This window comes from Urocitellus parryii, chromosome 6, assembly GCF_045843805.1.
Source record: "Urocitellus parryii isolate mUroPar1 chromosome 6, mUroPar1.hap1, whole genome shotgun sequence".
Lineage (NCBI taxonomy): Eukaryota > Metazoa > Chordata > Mammalia > Rodentia > Sciuridae > Urocitellus > Urocitellus parryii.
Genome location: NC_135536.1, coordinates 88,753,592 through 88,771,588, shown reverse-complemented (window position 1 = coordinate 88,771,588; position 17,997 = coordinate 88,753,592). Strand labels below are relative to the sequence as shown.

General features: G+C 39.7%; 1 protein-coding gene across 5 annotated transcripts; it reads left to right on the top strand.

The window, feature by feature from the left end:
- The first annotated feature begins 2,418 nt into the window (after window positions 1-2,418).
- Ndufaf1 (NADH:ubiquinone oxidoreductase complex assembly factor 1) lies at window positions 2,419-17,991 on the top strand. 5 transcript variants are annotated; one of them, XM_026392943.2, is made up of 6 exons: window positions 2,441-2,495; window positions 2,832-2,889; window positions 9,725-10,181; window positions 13,901-14,086; window positions 17,097-17,171; window positions 17,692-17,991. In XM_026392943.2, exons 1-6 carry the CDS (start codon window positions 2,453-2,455, stop codon window positions 17,839-17,841), a joined length of 969 nt encoding a protein of 322 aa, XP_026248728.2. In that variant the 5' UTR covers window positions 2,441-2,452; the 3' UTR covers window positions 17,842-17,991. The 5 variants fall into 5 exon arrangements, with proteins under 5 accessions (XP_026248716.1, XP_026248728.2, XP_077655707.1 ...); XM_026392931.2 differs by lacking the exon at window positions 2,832-2,889 and having other exon boundaries at window positions 2,419-2,495; window positions 9,533-10,181; XM_077799581.1 differs by lacking the exons at window positions 2,832-2,889; window positions 17,692-17,991 and adding an exon at window positions 14,359-14,436 and having other exon boundaries at window positions 2,443-2,558; window positions 9,533-10,181.
- The last annotated feature ends 6 nt before the right edge of the window (window positions 17,992-17,997 follow it).

Below are 17,997 nucleotides of genomic sequence, written 5' to 3'. Positions count from 1 at the left end.
AGCAAGTAGTTAAGAAGCTCAGCAGGAGCCAGCAGGGGCAAAAAGACTTTTTAAAAAATGTCTAGTTCAGAAAATTCTCAAGAAAACTAGATTAGCCCAGTGCAAATCAGGTGTCTACCACTGAATCAATCAGCTGAAATGTGGAAGGTCATGTAAACACAGGAGACCAAGTTGTTGGAATGGAGAAGAAGAATAAAGTTGAGCAGAGAAAGAAAGTGTAAGTGAATGGCAACAAATGACAAGCGACAGGAGGCAGGAAGGAAATCTCAGATCAGCAAGCTTTCAAGTCAATTGATCAGGCATGGCAGGGCTCATTTTCTGGGTATGGAGATGGTCCCTGGGGTCACAGAAGGAGTCTGGGTTTTTAGTTTACAATGAGGGTGAATTAATCATTGGAGACTGTGAACGTGCTGTTGGAATAGTCAGGGACCTAATTGTGCAGGTTAAAATTTTAACTCAGGAAGGCAGTTGTAAAAAGTTTGAAATTCATTGTCACTGGGAAAAGCTCACAACTTGGTGTTCATTGCTTGTCTTCCTTCCTCTGGGATCCATTGTTACCTATTTGCTTTTTTCCTTCCAGGACTCATCTGCAGTGGGGAAAGGGTACTGTTTCACTATTCACCTCCTCCCTTTTTGGTTGGGAAGGGGCAAATGTTTGCTTTGATGGAGATGCTGGAAATGAAACTGGGAAAGGATGAAAGTTTGCTTTTTCCCTCGGGTCCCATTGTTACTGGGAAAGGATGTACTGGGAGAGGTTTAATTTTGGGGGCAATTTCTTCTCCCCCCTCCCAAATCACACTGTCCATTTTTCCCACTGTCTTTCTGTTTTTCCTGGGGAATTTTCTTGTAGGAATATTATTTTCTATAACTCTCAGAAAGAGGAGCAGAGAAAACCTTAACTTCACTAAGAGGAGTACTGAGTGTGGTTTAGGCAGATAGTTGGAATGAGAAATTAAAGATAAGTATAAATAGGATAGATGGAGTAGGAGATCATGGAAGGCTTAGAATTTATGCAATGGCATATCTAGATGCCAAAATGAATATGGTATTTAGCTTTGGATGCCACATTTTATTTTACTTATTTTTTGGTTGAACCCAGGGGTGCTTTACCACTGAATTACATCCCCACTCCTTTTGGTTTTTTATTTTGAGACAGGGTCTTGTTAAGTTGCATAGGGTCTCACTAAGTTGCCTAGGTTGACTTTGAACTTGCGAGCCTCCTGCCTCAGCCTCCTGAGTCACTGGGATTACAGTTGTGTGCCACTACACCTGGCTAGGTGTAATACTAAAAAAATGGAAACAGACATGTCCAATGTCCAGATTAGGACAATCTGTTGACTGTAGGCTGTGTAAAGGCAATGACTATTGGATATCACTGGGTTTGAAAGGAAGGATCGAGAGATCAAAGAAAGGAAAGAGGACTCAAGAGGATTTGGGGTGTGTGAGTGAAGGTTTTGGACAGGAGCTAATATTAGCCAATGATTTCCAGCTTGGAAGCATGTGGGGAATTATAGAAATATGGACAATAAAAGGAGGAGTTAATATGTGAAAATGTGGTACATTCAGCTTTAGACATATTTGAGATGCTGATAGTATATCCCACACCTGGAATTGCTACAACAGTTATGAATGAATGCTGGGGTTTAGGAAACAAGTTTATTAAATTGCCTGTATATAACTCGTATTTGAAGCTGCAAAAGAAGGTATAGGCCCAGCATGGTGGTGCAAGTCTGTAATCCCAGTGATTTGGGAGACTGAGGCAGGAGGATTGCAAGTTCAAAGCCAGCCTCATCAATTTTGCGAGTTCCTAGGCAAATTAGCAAGACCCTGTCTCAAAATAAAAAAGGCTGGGGATATAGCTCAGGGGTAGCTACGCCTGGGTTCAATAAAAAAGAAAGAAAAAGGAAAAAAAAAAAAATATATATATATATATATATATATATATATATATATATATATATATATATATATATATATATATAATGGAAGTATGAAAGTCCAGCTGAGTGGGTGACCCCACTGAGTGAGATTGGGGAAGGGCTGCCGAACATTTGCGTGGAGGTCTCAGAAATAGCTTTCTGAGGTCACAGGTAGTTCTTGGGAGATCAGCGGAAGATGAGGCACTAAGGCACCTAGGCGCCTGAGGAATGAATGAAGAGAGCGATAATTAGCTCCTATTCGAAAGATACAGGGGAGTTGGCAGCCTAAGAGCGGGATGCAGGAAGGAGAAGCGAAAAACTTCCCTAAATTTTCCTCTCTCTCACAAAGGGCAGAAAAGATCAGGAAGAGTGAAAGCCGGGCTTTCCGGGGACAGGAATACAAGACTTTGGATCTTCCTGCTTCGGGACCTTTGCTACTCTGCCTGGAACTCTAGTGTTTAAACACGTAGTTTGCCTCCGGAAGGAAAAAGCAGATGGACCGTCACAGGAATAGTGGAGAACCCGGCAGGAAAATGTGGAGGACCCGGGCGGAAACCTTGCTTAGTCTAGTGGAAGGTGAGCAGTCGCTGAACAGCAGTTGGAACTTTGGGGCAGGGTAGAGCGACGCACCCCTTGCAGGTGAGGACTGAGGGAGGCTGCTGCAATACCGAAAGCATCCAGCTTTTCGTGGCTAGGCTATATCGGGCCCGGGTCGGGAGCTAAACGTCTGGACTTCAAAATTAGTTTTACCGCTGTGTGACCTAGGTTAATTTAATCTTGGAACCTAGTGTCTGTAATTGGAATAACAATAGTACCTCTCAGAGTTGTGAAGAGTGAATGAAAAAACAGGACAGTTTCTGGCAGGTAGTAAGTATGCTGTTTTTTTTACTGATGTTAACTTACTTCCAGCAGCGTGGATTCCGTTGTCAAACTCACGGTTAACCTCAGCCTGGCGTCGTCCAGCTACAAGGTTTGACTTTATAGATGAAAATACAAAGGGCAAACAGTGCCGGGCACGTTGGCACTCGTCTTTAATTCCAGCTACTTGGGAGACTGGGCTGGAAGGATCACTTGTGCCCAGGAGTTTGAAACCAGCCTGCTCAACATAGCAAGACCCCTTCTTAAAAACAACAGCCAGCCGTGGTGGCGCATGCTTGTAATCCCAGCGACTGGAGAGGCTGATGGAGGAGGATGGCAAGTTCGAGGCCAGCAATTTAGCGAGCCTCTATCTCAAAATAAAAAATATAAAGGGCTGGGGATGTATCTCAGTGGTAGAGCGCTACTGGTTTCAGTTTCCCCGTGCTGACAAAAGATCCCCACAAAACATTTGTAATTAAAGTTATACTATTATTGGAGAAGTAACAACAGAAGGTTTGGAAAACAGGGTAAATAATGTTGCACAATTCCATCATCCTACATAATATTTTAAGCCTTCCCCCCAATATTTCATGTCTGTGGATTTTTATATGTGAAATATTAGGGTATATGCAATTTTGGTTCCTTTTAATTTGCAACAGTATTGTAGCCTGAGCATGGGGTTCAGAAGAATAATTTTAATAATAATAATATTGTAATATTAATATTATTTGATTGTGTTGTTAATTGTAATATTATTGTACTGGAGATTGAGCCTAGGACATTCTACCACTGAGCTCCATCCCCAGCCCTTTTTATTTTTATATTTTATTTTTTGGAACCTGGGGATTGAACCCAGGGTAGATTAATCAACGAGCCACATTCCCAGCCCTTTTTCGTGTTTTATTTAGAGACAGGGTCTCACTGAGGTGCTTAGGGCCTCATAAGATGCTGATGCTGGCTTTCAACTCAGTGATCCTCCTGCTTCAGCCTTCTGAGCTGCTGGTATTACAGACGTGCACCACTGCACCCCAATTGATTGATTGATTGATTGATTGATTGTACCTGGGATTGGACTCAGGGCTACTCAACCACTGAGCCACATCCCCAGCCATATTTTGTACTTTATTTAGAGTTAGGATTTTACTGAGTTGCTTAGCATCTCACTGTTGCTGAGACTGGCTTTGAACTCTGGATCTTCCTGCCTCAGCCTCCTGAGCTTCTGGGATTATAGGCCACACCTAGTTTAAAAGAATCGTTTTTTCTGATTGTATAAAATTCCATTTTATGGGGCTTATCATTTGTTTTTATAAATTTCTGAATATGTAAGGTAAAATCATGCATATATGACCAATGAGGGGGGGGCTGGGATTGTGGCTTAGTGGTGAAGTGCTTGCCTAGCGCCGCCGGGATCTGGGTTCGATTCTCAGCACCACATTAAAAAAAAATTAAATAAAGACATTGTGTAGTGTCCATCTACACCTAAAAAATAAATATTAAAAAAAACTATGACCAATGAGGGAACTTTATTCCTCATTATTTCAGGATCTCAGATCAATTCTTTTTTTTTAATATTTATTTTTTTAGTTGTAGATGGACACAATACCTTTATTTTATTTATTTTTATGTGTTTCTGAGGATCAAACCCAGGGCCTCCCACATGCTAGGCGAGCACTCTACCGCTGAGCCACAATTCCTCTTTTTATTTTTATTGGTTCCCTTATGCTTTTAGTTTATGTGAAAAAATTCTGTATATGGTTTTCATTTATTCCACAAACATTACTGTTCCAGCCAGAGTCTCTAAAGTTAAGTAGCTCAGGCTAGTTAAAAAACAAACAAACAAACAAACAAAAAAAACAAGATTCTAATGTTATGTGAAAGCTATGAGAGGTATGCATGGATTCTTAGGAGAATATGAAGAAAGACTATAGTGTCAATCAGTGACTACCCGGAACATGCCTGTAGTTAAGTAAGTTGGGTTTATTACCTCTTGTGAGGGGGAGAACACACACCCTGGGGAAACATGGGGCACCTCAGTAACAGGGTTCTAGAAAGGACTTTCTGTACTTAGCCTTGATATTAGGGAGAGTACTGTGAGGAGGTGAAGGTAATTCTATGATTGGGAGAGAAAACTGGAAGTGAGACTAATGCTATGATTGGTCAAGATGCAGCATTCACTCATACAGCCTGAAAAGTAAAATGTTTGGTTTTTCTTCTTTAACTTTTTCGGTGCTGGGGATCAAGCCCAGAATCTTGTACATAGTAGACAAGTGCTCTCCCACAGAGCTACACCCCCAGCCCTGCTCATTTTTGTGGTTTGAACAATGTTCATGTTTTTGCTGCATTCAGACATGATTCAGATGGTCCTATTATAGCTGAGGGTTTTGCCCAGGGATATGAGAAGTTAGGTCAGGTGGGCACTTTTTTTTTTTAATTTTTTTTAAAGAGAGAGAGAGAGAGAGAGAGAGAGAGAGAATGAATTTTAATATTTATTTTTTTAGTTTTCGGTGGACACAACATCTTTGTTTGTATGTGGTGCTGAGGATCGAACCCGGGCCGCACGCATGCCAGGCGAGCGCGCTACTGCTTGAGCCACATCCCCAGCCCCAGGTGGGCACATTTTGGAGAGCCTTGTGTGCCATTTTAGGAGTTTAAATTTCTAGAAGGAATTGCTGAAGTATTGTAAAAAGAGTGCTATCATAGTTAGAAAAAACCCTATTGTTTTCAGACAAAGGATGAACTGGGAGAAGAGATTAGAGTTAGGGAGATGAATTAAGGGTTTGGTACATAAAAAGTGTGTTTCCTGGGACTGGGGTTGTGGCTTAGTGGTAGAGCGCTTACCTAGCACTTGTGAGGTGCTGGGTTTGATCCTCAGCACCACATAAAAATAAATAAATAAATACATAAATAAATAAATAAAGGCAGGCAGGCATTGTGTCCAAATACAACTAAAAAATATTTTTAAAAAATGTATTTCCTATGGGCCAACAAGGGTATCATCTGGAAGTTTCTTAGGAATGCCGAATCTCAGGCCCTACTGTATACTTTACTGAATCAATTACATTTTATCAAAATTCCCAGGTAATTCATAGACTACATAGACCCTTTAAAGTTTGAGAAGCTCTTTATAAAGCTAATTATGTAGGTCTGGTAAAAAAAAATAATAAGACTCTGAACCTAGACACTCATGGCCAAGGTATAGAAATGTAGAGTTATATGTTCAACAAATAATAGATGTCACCTACATGGCAGGTGTCATACTGGGAGCTGGAGTTGCCACAATGAAGATAGTCTTCCCCTCAAGATACTGCCAATCTGGTGAAGCATGGTAGCTCACGCCTTTAGTTCCAGCTACTTGAGAGGCTAAAGCAAGGAGGATTGCAAGATCAAGCCTGTCTAGGCAATTTAGTGATAACCTGTCTCAAAATAAAATATACTTGAGTTCAATCTCTAGTACCACCACCACCACCAAAAACAAAAGTGTGTGCCAGTGGATACTTATTAGACCACAAGTATTCTCTAATTGGTACACAGAGTGGAGTGTGACCAGAGGTGAGGTTTGAGAAATAAGCAGAGGATACCCAATCTGAAGGAGTTTAGTTAGACCCTGTGCAGAGTTTAGTTAGAGTTTAGTTAGACCCTGGGCTTTACAGGGAAGCCCTGAAGAGTTTATGTGTGTGTGTGTACATGTGTGTTTGTGCACATGCTGGGGATTGAAGGTTTTTTTTTTTTATTTTTTTTTATTTTTATTTTTTAAAGAGAGAGTGAGAGAGGAGAGAGAGAGTGAGAGAGGGGGGGGAGAGAGAGAGAGAGAGAATTTTTAATGTTTATTTATTTTTTAGTTCTCGGCGGACACAACATCTTTGTTTGTATATGGTGCTGAGGATCTAACCTGGGCCGCACACATGCCAGGAGAGCGCGCTAGCGCTTGAGCCACATCCCCAGCCCCATGAAGGGTTTTAATTAATCAGTTAAGAGAAATGATCAGGGGCTGGGTTATAGCTCAGTTGTAGAGCACTTGCTTTGCATGTGTGAGGCACTGGGTTCGATCCTCAGCATAACATAAGATGAATAAATAAAAGTATTTAGAAAAGAGAAATTATCAGTTTTGTTGATTTTTTTTTTTCCCTTTTGCAGTGCTGGATGTCAAATCCATGACCTTACACATGTTAGCCAAGCACTGCACCACTGAGCTATACCTATAGCCTTAGTATTGTTCTTAGGGCCTTTTGATCAGGGTGTGGTAGTGCATGCCTGTAATCCCAGCAACTCAGGAGGCTGAGGCAGGAAGATTGCAAGTTCAAAATCAGCTTCAGCAATTTAGCAAGGCCCTAAACATCTCAAAATTTAAAAAGGCGGAGGTGCTGGGGAAGTGGCTGAGTGGTAGAGCTCCCCTGGGTTAAATCCCAGTACAGAAAAAAAAAAAAAGGTCCTTCTAGGTGCTGAATGAAGGATGTAAGCCTGGAGAGTGAGCAGAATAGTGTTCTAGGAGAGAGAAGGTGACCTACCTCATGTTCAGAGTGAGGAAATGGGGCATTCTAGAAGGATGACAAGTTCTATGGAGTAATGAGGGTGCTGTTTTGATGTGAACTCTTAAGCCCCTAATGCAGTGAGCCGAATTGTTGGATTTTTGCTGCCTTGTTTTTTTTAAATTTTTTTTTTTTAAATAAGCCAAGGACATTTCCCCTAAGCTTTTTTTTTTTTTTTTTTAAACATTTATTTTTTAGTTCTCGGCGGACACAACATCTTTGTTGGTATGTGGTGCTGAGGATCGAACCTGGGCCGCACGCATGCCAGGCGAGCGCGCTACCGCTTGAGCCACATCCCCAGCCCCTTTTTAAAATTTTTTTAATGTTTCCATTTAGATTATTGTTCATCACTATGTTCTTACAGGTGTTGGGTCCTTGTTTTGGTTTTTGCTTTCCTGATCTCTAGGGCTAGGACAAGAAAAAGACAAAGAAAATGACATTGTATTATTAAATTTCCTCCCAGGGTAACTGGGATATGCAGGAGAAAGACTTTTCTAGTCTTCCTAGTTCTAGGACCACCCCCCCCCCCCAGCACTCATTAAATGTTGCTGCTAAACCCAAAGTTGATACTTTTTTTTTTTTTTTTGGTTTGTGGTACTGGGATTAGAACCCATTGCTTGGCTTTGGGTAGCAAGGCAGGTTCTCTACCACTGAGCTACACCATCAGCCCCCAAAATTGATAACATTATTAGAACTATAGAAGTTATGTTGTTAATGTGTCCAGCTAGCAGGATTAAGGATTTAAAAGCCAGGGTTCTAGTTCCAATTTCAATTCTGGTAAGTATTGTGACTTTAGGTAAGTTATTTCACTTGTTGGTGTTTGTTTCCTAAAGAAAGGAACTATCTACCTCATTTGTCCTACAGGATTCTGTAGATTAAATAGGATATACGGGGGCTGGGGATGTGGCTCAAGCGGTATCGCGATTACCTGGCATGCATGCAGCCCGGGTTCAATCCTCAGCACCACATACAAAAACAAAGATGTTGTGTCCGCCGAAAACTAAAAATAAATAAATAAATAAATAAATAAATAAAATAAATAAATATTAAAAATACTGAGTGGCATTTAAATGTGATAGTATTATTGCTATTGTTGTTTTGGTTTTATCTTTGGTTTTATTTTTATAGTGACTAATACGATTGCCTGGTTACAAATGTGGACCTTAGACTTAAGAGTTTGTGGAGGCTGGGGTTGTGCCTTCGTGGTAGAGTACTTACCTAGCATGTGTGTGGCACTGGGTTCGAATCTCAACACCACATAAAAAAAATAAAGGTATTGTGTCCATCTACAACTAAAAATACATTAAAAAAAAGAGTTTGTGGGAATGGCATCAGACTTACTGAATCAGAGAACTTCTTAAAACTATCATTTGATAGTGATCATCAGCTTCATTTTTATTTATCTTGGTATTTTTCTACAATACACACATAACAGTGTTTTTTTTGCCTCAGAAGAACCTCTCAAGGCAAATAGGAGCCTATTCCTAAGGAAAGGGAGGCCTCAAAAGATCATATTAGTTTTAATCCTATGAAATTGCAATTCAAATATTCATCAAAAGTGTCATGTAGATATTTTCTGTTTCCACATATAATCCTCTCTCTCTCTCTCTCTCTCTCTCTCTCTCTCTTTTTTTTTTTTTTTGGTGGTACTGGAGATTGAACCCAGAGCCTTATAGCATGTGAGACAAGCACTCTACCAACTGAGCTATATCCCCGGCCCTAGCCTCTCTTTTTATAGATCAAGTGCTCACTTCTAAAGTCAATTGGCTCAGATCCTAGAGTTAATTATTTGAATATTTTACTTTTTGGAACCTATAAAAATTTGCCTTAAAATTGACAGTATCTTGGGACCAGGTTTGTGGCTCAGTGGTAGAGTGCTTGCCTAGCATGGTGTGAGGCACTGGGTTCGATCCTGACACCACATAAAAATAAACAAAATAAAGGTATTGTGTCTATCTACAACTTGACACTATCTCTTGAGGTAGCTTTTGTCACGTACTTGAATTATTTTTGTGGTAATCATTAATTCCATGAAGCTGGGGCCTGTAGTTTTAGTCTTCTTGGTATTTTTTGGAATGCATAGCGGTGTTGTGCTCATAAAAGGCACATAAATGTTTAGAATTAGAAAATAAGCTTATGAATTTTATAATATGTGATTTCTGTTGAATTTGAACTTGTGATGCATTCATTTGCTACAGTGGTAACTCTCCAATGTTTCTTGTATTGTAGGTGGAATTGAGCTATTTGCTGAAGTGTCTTTCTCTGATAACTTAGGGGGAAATTTACATTTTGACTTTTTCTTACCATGGCTTTGGTTCACAAATTCCTGAATGGCACATGTATTCTCAGAAACTACCTGAAGCCAAGTGCTGCCTTGCATTCATTTTGGGGTATTTACTTTGCAAACTATTGTTCCAATAGTCTTCAGAAACCAGTGGCTGCTTCTGGCAGAGCCTCCCAGAAGAAGACTGAAGAGGGTTTGCAAAGACATCACCAGAAAGAAGTTGCTTTGGATATAACTTCTCCTGAAGAGAAGCCTGAAATGAATTTTGATAAAGCAATTAAAGATGAATTAAAGGACCATTTTAGACGTTTGAAGGATGAAATCATGAATCACTGGGTGGGACCAGAAGGCCGCCCATTGCATGATGTCTTGCTAGAACAAGCCAAGGTTGTCTGGCAGTTCCGTGGAAAAGAAGATTTGGATAAGTGGATAGTCACTTCTGATAAGACGATTGGAGGCAGAAGTGAAGTGTTCTTGAAAATGGGCAAGAATAATCAAAGTGCACTGCTCTATGGAACTCTGAGCTCTGAGCCACCTCAGGATGGGGAGAGTAGCCAAAGTGGGTACTGTGCAATGATATCCAGGATTCCAAGGGTACGTGAGACTTGGGAGCCAAAGTTTTCTAGTGAGCTGGTGTGAACATTATTATAGCATGACCTATGATGACTGATTTATTTTTCTGTAAATGAACATACCTGGCATGTTATATGTGGGCATCTCATCTGTATATGGGGATAAATAAGTACTTGGCACAAGGGGGAAGTGATTTCTGAGGAGTCATTTCTGGGCATTGTTTTAAGCCAGGGAAGAATATTGCTGTTTGAGGAATACTGAGAGGTTAGACATTTGAAAGATATCTGAGGAGGTTTGTATCTCCTCTGACTTGGACCATAACTCCTTTAGTGGCCAGGGGGTCCCTTAGAATGGACATAAGGTCAGACTGTGGCTTTCTTTTTTTTTTTTTTTTTCAAGCACTGGGGATTGAATTGAGGGGTACTTTACCACTGAGCTACACTCCCAGTCCTTTTTACTTTTTTAAATTTTGAGACAGGATCTTGCTAAGTTTGTTTTGTTTTGCTTTTTGGTACCAGGGATTGAACTCGGGAGCACTAAACCACTGAACCCCAACCCCATCCCTATTTTGTATTTTCTTTAGAGATAGGGTCTCACTGAGTTGCTTAGTGACTCACTTTTGCTGAGACTGGCTTTGAACTCGTGATCCTCCTGCTTCAGCCTCCCAAGCTGCTGGGATTACAGGAGTGTACCACTGCGCCTGGCTAGTTTGTTTATTTTGTTTTTGTGTTGGAGATTGAACCCAGGGCCCCATGCATGCGAGGTGAGTGATCTGCCACTGAGCTACATCTCCAGTCCAAGTCTTCTTGCTGAGGCAGATCTCAAACCTGGAATCCTCTTGTCTCAGCCCCCTGAGTTGCTGGGATTACAGACATGTGCCACTGTGCCCAGTTTTAGTAGACTTTTTATTTTAAAATAGTTGTATTTTTAGGTTTATAGAAAAACTGTAATTGCAAAGATAGTACACAGAGTTCCCATCCACTCCTTATCCACCTTCTCCTTTCGACGTCATCTTACTGTTCAACATTTGTCATGAAAAAGAAGCTAACATTAGTTTGTTACCAACTAAGTTTCAGACTTTATTTGGGTTTCACTACCTTTTCCAATAATATCCTTTATCTGTACCAGGATGGTACATTATATGAGTTGAGTTTTTATATATATTCTCTTTTGTGTGGTCTGTGACAGTTTGTGTCTGTCTCTCTGTCTCTCTTTTTTTGGTGCTGGGGATTGAACCAGGGCTTTGTACATGATACTAGGCAAGTGCTCTACCACTGAGTTACATTTCCAGCCCTTTGGGATATTTTTTGAGATGAGGTTTTACTCTATTGCCCAGGGTGATCTTGAACTCCTAGGCTCAAGTGGTTCCTACTTCAGCCTCCTGAGTTGCTGAGATTACGGGGGTGCTATTTTTCATGGGGAAAATAATACCTGTTCTGATCAGTTGTTTTTGTGGAATAGCCCTTTCTGATGATTTTCCTCCTGGTTAGACTGAGGTTCTGGGTTTTTAAGAATACTATAGAATTAGCCAGATATGGTGGCACATGCCTGTAATCCCAGCAGTTCAGGAGGTTAAGACAGTAGGATCAAAAGTTCAAGGCCACGGCTGGGGTTGTGGCTCAGTGGTAGAGCGCCTGTCTGGCATGTGTGAGGCACTGAGATCAAGCCTCAGCACGGCATAAAAATGAATTAAAAAATAAATAAAATAAAGGTATTCTGTCCATCTTAAAAAAAAAAAGTTCAAGGTCACCAGTGGTTCACACTTGTAACCCCAGTGATTTAGTAAGGAGGAGGATCAGGAGTTCAAAGCTAGCCTCCGCAACATAAGGTGCTAAGCAGCTCAGTGAGACCCTGTCTCTTAAAAAAATACAAAATAGGCAGTGGGGATGTGGCTCAGTGGTTGAGTGCCCCTAGGTTTAATCCCCAGTACCAAAAAAAAAAAAAAAAAAGAGGAAATTCAAGGCCAAGCCAGGCATGTTGGCACATGTCTGTAATACCAGTGGCTCAGGAGGTTGAAGCAGGAGAATCACGAGTTCAAAGCCATCCTTAGTGACTTAGCAAGTCCCTAAGCAACTCAGCAAGACCCTGTCTCTAAATAAAATACAAAAAAGGGCTGGGGGTGTGGCTTAGTGGTTAAGCGGCCTTGGATTCAATCTCTAGTACCCCCCCCTAAAAAAAGTTCAAGGCTGGTGTGAACAATTTAGTAAGGCCCTAAGCAACTTTGAGACCCTGTCTCAAAAATATTAAAAAGGACTGAGTTTGTAGCAGTGGTAAATTGCCCCAGGTTCCATCTTCAGTAACCGCCCTCCCCCCACCATTTCCCCTGTAATGTTTTTTTTTTTTCCTAACTGCATTCCATATACATGATGTGGGTAGTAGGAGGGATTAACCTTTTTTGGAGAGAGTAGTGTCTACAGAAATTATTTGGAATTCTTCAGTAAGGAAAATTTGATTCTTCTCCCCTTCCCACTTTATTCTTTCAGTCATTTAGCAGGGAACCACATTTGGGGTTGAAATCTAATGCTATTGTCCCAGCTTTGGTATTGTTCTCTCAGGTTGACTCCTGTCCCTTTGACTTTTTTTTTTTTTTTTTTTTTTTTGGTAGAGTGCTTGCCTAGCATGTGTGAGGCACTGGGTTCTATTTGTTGTGGCTGAGCCACAACCCCAGCCCTAGTGATTGAACCCAGAGGTACTCAACCACTAAGCCACCTCCCCAGCCATATTTTGTATTTTTTTAAGAGACAGGGTCTCACTGAGTTGCTAAATGCTTCACCATTGCTGAGGCTGGCTTTGAAGTCACGATCCTCCTGACTCAGCCTCCCATGCCACTGGGATTACAGACATGTGCGCCTGGCTCTGAATTCCATTTTTTTTTTTTAATTTTAGTTGGTCACAACATCTTTATTTAATTTTTATGTGGTGCTGAGGATCGAACCCAGGGCCTCACATGTGCTAGGTGAGCGTTCTGCCGCTGAGCCACAACCCCAACCCATCTGAATTCCATTTTTGAAGAGAGTAGATGGTTGTTAAGCATGCAGATTTGGAAGTGGGTGCTGGATATACTGCTTATTAGCTGAGTGCTCAATTTATATGTGAAATTGGTAAAATAGTAATTCCTATCTTAGGGCCCTTGTGAGGATTAAATGTGAGTATGCATGTAAGTACTTAATGTAAGTATTCAGTGGCTGATAGTTATTAGTATTTCTTTTTTTTAAAATTTTTCTAATTGTCAATGGACCTTTAATTTATTTATTTATATGTGGTGCTAAGAATAGAACCCAGTGCCTCACACATGCTAGGCAAGCACTCTACCACTGAGCCACAACCCCAGCCCCAGTTACTGGTATTTCTTGTTATTATCACCTTTAAAGCTTGAGCTCTATTTTCCCCAGTTTTCTGATATAGGGCAAAGCAGTTGTCATAAAATGTGCCACTCAAGCCATTGCTCCAAGGAACTAAGGAAAAAACTTTCATTCCTTTCCATTTGCAAATACAAAGTGAATGCTTATCCCATGGAAACAATTATATGCCAATCATGTCTTGAACATAATTACCTTAGAAACAACTATGTCAGTATTTTGTGCTAAAATAATAATTGCTAGATTTATCTTTTTGTGGTGCAAAGTGTAAAAAGATGAAAAATTGTTAGTGGATCCTTTTGGTGTTACTGACTTGGTGATGGCTCACATTTTGCTAATAGTGGAGAATGTGGTCAAGTTAACATGTCTTCTGTACTTTAGGGTGCTTTTGAGAAGAAGAAGTCTTATGATTGGTCCCAGTTCAACACTCTCTATCTCCGTATCCGTGGGGATGGCCGACCTTGGATGGTGAATATCAAAGAGGACACAGACTTTATCCAAAGGAAAAATCAGATGTATAGTTACTTCATGTTCACCCGTGGAGGGCCCTACTGGCAGGAAGTCAAGGTAACAGCATAAGTCTTTACTGTTTATGAAAATTAGGTCTTTTGAGATTGTGGTTACATTGTAGCTAATCCTTCTTGGAAGGTTGGGATGAAGTGGGTAGAAGGAAGAGGAAAGAGACTTACATAAATCACTCTTTATTTCATTAATCATAAATGGTAGTTTACTAATTGGCAAATACTTTTTTTTTTTTTTCCCCTATCTGGGTATTGAACCCAGGATTGCTTTACCACAGAGCTAAATCCCTAACCCTTTTTATTTTTATTTTGACACAGGGTCTTGCTAAGTTGCTGAGGCTGGCCTCAAACTTGTGATCCTCCTGCCTCAGCCTCCCAAGTTGCTGTGAGTTATAGGCAAGTGTCACCTTGCCTGGCTTGATCATGTCTTTTTTGCTAGGTAGTTGGTTTTTATTTTCAATTACTAGGAATTCTTTAACTATTCAGATTGGCTTTTTGTCTGTGATAGAAGCAACCTGTACAAATTAAAAGTCCCTCTGCCTCTACCTCCTCTGCCTCCTTCCCAGAAAAGAACACTTTCTGGCATATCATTTAAGACATTTCTTTTAATATGTAAGAATAAGCTGCTGGGTGTGGTAGTAGCCTATAATGCTAGCAGCTCTGGAGGCTGAGGTAGAAGGATCACAAGTTCAAAGCCAGACTTACCAATTTAGCAGGACCCTTAGTAACTTAGTGAGATCCTGTCTCAAAATAAAAAATAAAAAGGACTGAGGATGTAGCTCAGGGGTAAAGCATCCCTAGGTTCAATCTCCATTTCAAAAACAGACAGACAAACTAAACCCCCTAAAGAAAAATAAGCTGAGCATGGTAGCACATGCCTATAATCCCAGATACTCAGGAGGATGAGGTAGGAGGACAGCCAAGTTTGAGACTAGCCTGGGCAATTTAGTGAGACCCTATCTCAAAAATATTAAAAACAAAAACAAATATAAAGGACTGGAGGTGTACCAACAAGAACAACAAAAAGTAAAACACATACACATATTTGTATATGAATAATTTTGTTATTTTCCTTAACATTTTTAATGACAATATTCAAACATACATAAAAAATTGCATTGAGTATCCAGATAGCTACCATGTACCACCTGGATTTTTCAAAAAATATTTGGCTGTGTTTGTTTCATCACTTTATTTTATTTACCCATTCTTCCTACTACTCATTTCTCAATCCATCTTTTGTCAATATCAGTACATCTCATCCCTAAACTTTTTAGCATGCAAGTTTTTAGATCTCAGTATTTACTTATAGTAATTTTTTTTTTTTTGGTGGTGCTGGGGATTGAACCCACCAGAATTTCACACATAATAGGCGTACACATTACTACTGATCTATACCCCTACATCATAAGGCCTTTAAGAAAAAACCCAAAAAAAACAAGCTTATATTTATAGATTTTATCCCTTTCTTTTTCTTTCTTTTGTGTTGGAATTTGAACCCAGGCCCTCATGCTGCTAACTAAGCACATGTTATATCACTGAGCTATACCCCAGTCCAGATTTTGTCTGTATCTTGGTTTCTTACTCATAAGACATCATAGAGGTCTTCATATTGCAGTGAAGCAATTGTATCCTATATAGATCTACTTCATTTTTTCAATAGCCCATATATTCAGTTGTATGGCTATACCATAATTTAGCTTTGCTGTTGTTGTTGTTGTTACTATTAGGAAAAAACTATACCTTTATGTATTTCTTGGAGCTTATTTGTAATATAAATTCCTGAAAGTGAAGTTGATATGGCAAAGTTATGGCATTTCAAAATTTGCTAGATGTCATTGAATTAGTTTTCTGATACTACATAACAAATTATAAATGTAGAAGATTAAAACAACACACTCATTAATTTATAGTTCAGTAGGTCATAAATTGGAATATGTATGACTGTGTTGCATCCTTAGTTCTATTTTTTTTCTTTTGTTCAAATTGGGGATTGTACTCAAGGGCACTATATCACTGAACTATCCACAGCCCTTTATTTTTTATTTTGTGATAGTTGCTCAGGCTGGCCTTGAACTTGCTATCCTTCAGCCTCAACTTCCTGAATGCTGAGATTACAGGCCACATTTGGCCCATGCTCAGTTCTTATAAGGCTGAAATGAAGGTGTCAGTCAGCAGGGCTGTGTCTTTCTGTAGCTTGTGGGCAGAATGCACTTTGTAGAGGTTATTCTGGTTCTTAGCCAAATTAAGTTCCTTATGATTGTAGACAGCAAGTTTTTTCTTGCTGTCAAGGGGGGGCTGCTCCCAGCTCTTAGATGCTGCTGGCATTCCTTGCAGAAACATCTAAGTTCCTGTCACTATCTTCAAAGCCAGCAATGGAGAATCTCCCTACTATTGTTTCTCATGCTGCTAATTTGTTTCACTATTCCCTTTTATGGGTTCGAATGATTGTCAAGTCTGCAAAGAATAATCTCCCTATATATGATGAACTGATGTGAAACTTCCTATCACAATTGCCAGCTGCCCTCTCAAATAGTAGTACTAAGTCACCCTCCTACTAATTGTAAAAATGTGTGCTTATTTCTCCCCATCTGTGTTTTTCCACTTGTTTATGTAATCTTTTTAAAGATATTTGTAAAAGCTGTGTTTAGGATATTACACTCTTGTTCTTAAATGTTACAGTATTATTTCCTAGTTTATCCTTTGTCTTTTGCTCTCAGAATTTTAATTTGTACTCTTTTGGACTTCTGACTTAGAAAGTTTTCACTATTTTCTTCTAGTAGTTATTTTAAAAAAATTTCTGCCTTTGGACTGGGATTATAATTCAGAGGTGGAGTGCTTGCCTAATATTTGAGAGACCCTGCATTCAACACACCAGCACTGCAAATAATAGTTTAAAAAAATGATCACCTTTGATCCAAGTGGCTGGCTACTCCTCATAACTGTATATAATAATTTAAAAATTAAATTTAAACTATTTTCTTACTGTTGCAACTCCATACAGATGCCACAATTACTTATGTTCCATTTATTAAATAAATGGTTTCTTCTTTCAGATTCCTTTTTCCAAATTTTTCTTCTCAAATCAAGGAAGAATCCGGGATGCCCAGTACCAGCTTTTGCTTGACAAGGTAACATTTTCCTATACTTCTCACTCAGAATGATATCTTTAATGAAACAGAACTCTCGTGATCATGAGTTCAGTCCAATTTGGATGGCTGGCAGATGGAAGATAAAAATTCCTACTCAGAGGCACCTGTTATGTCCAGATTGGTATTTAATTGAACCTATCTATGAGCTGAGCCCCTATTTGGAAGAATGTTGGTATGATCTTCTTTCTTTCTATGTTTGTATTTTAACTTTTAAATACAAGTTTGGAAGAACTTCAAGGAATCTACATTGGGCATCCATGTTGCTCTAAGTCTTAAGTGGAACCATCTAACAGGAAGAGAAATGTGGAAAGAAAAGCAAGTCTCTTGTACTTCCTCTTATAATTTTCCACAGTCTGTGAGAACTATTGTATACTTACTAAGGGCTGATGGTACAAAGACCCAGTTATAGTAATCAGCTCATGGGATTTAAAAACTTCAGGAATAACATCAGCATGTCAGCATATGAGATTTTAATCCATTTCTCTTATTTTAAATTTAGATCTCCACTATAGGATTCACATTGGCTGATAAAGTGGATGGTCCATTCTTCCTGGAAATAGATTTTATTGGTGTGTTTGCTGATCCAGCCCACAGAGAAGAATTTGCTTATGAAAATTCTCCAGATCTTAACCCAAGACTTTTCAAATAGATAAGAACATGTGGCAGTTTTGTATGACTACACTATGGATAGTAGCAGTAACTGTGATGCTGGGGGTCTGGGGGCTTCACACATGCCAGGCAAGGACTCTACCACACAGCTAAATCACCAGGACAAAATAAAGCATTTGTCAATATCCAATGAATG

Coding starts and splice junctions, on each gene's coding strand:
- Ndufaf1 (XM_026392931.2), top strand. CDS start 9,609: ATGGCTTTGGTTCACAAATTCCTGAATGGCACATGTATTCTCAGAAAC. Junction 10,182..13,900: donor TGATATCCAGGATTCCAAGG/GTACGTGAGACT, acceptor TCTGTACTTTAG/GGTGCTTTTGAGAAGAAGAA. Junction 17,172..17,691: donor ACCAGCTTTTGCTTGACAAG/GTAACATTTTCC, acceptor TTTTAAATTTAG/ATCTCCACTATAGGATTCAC.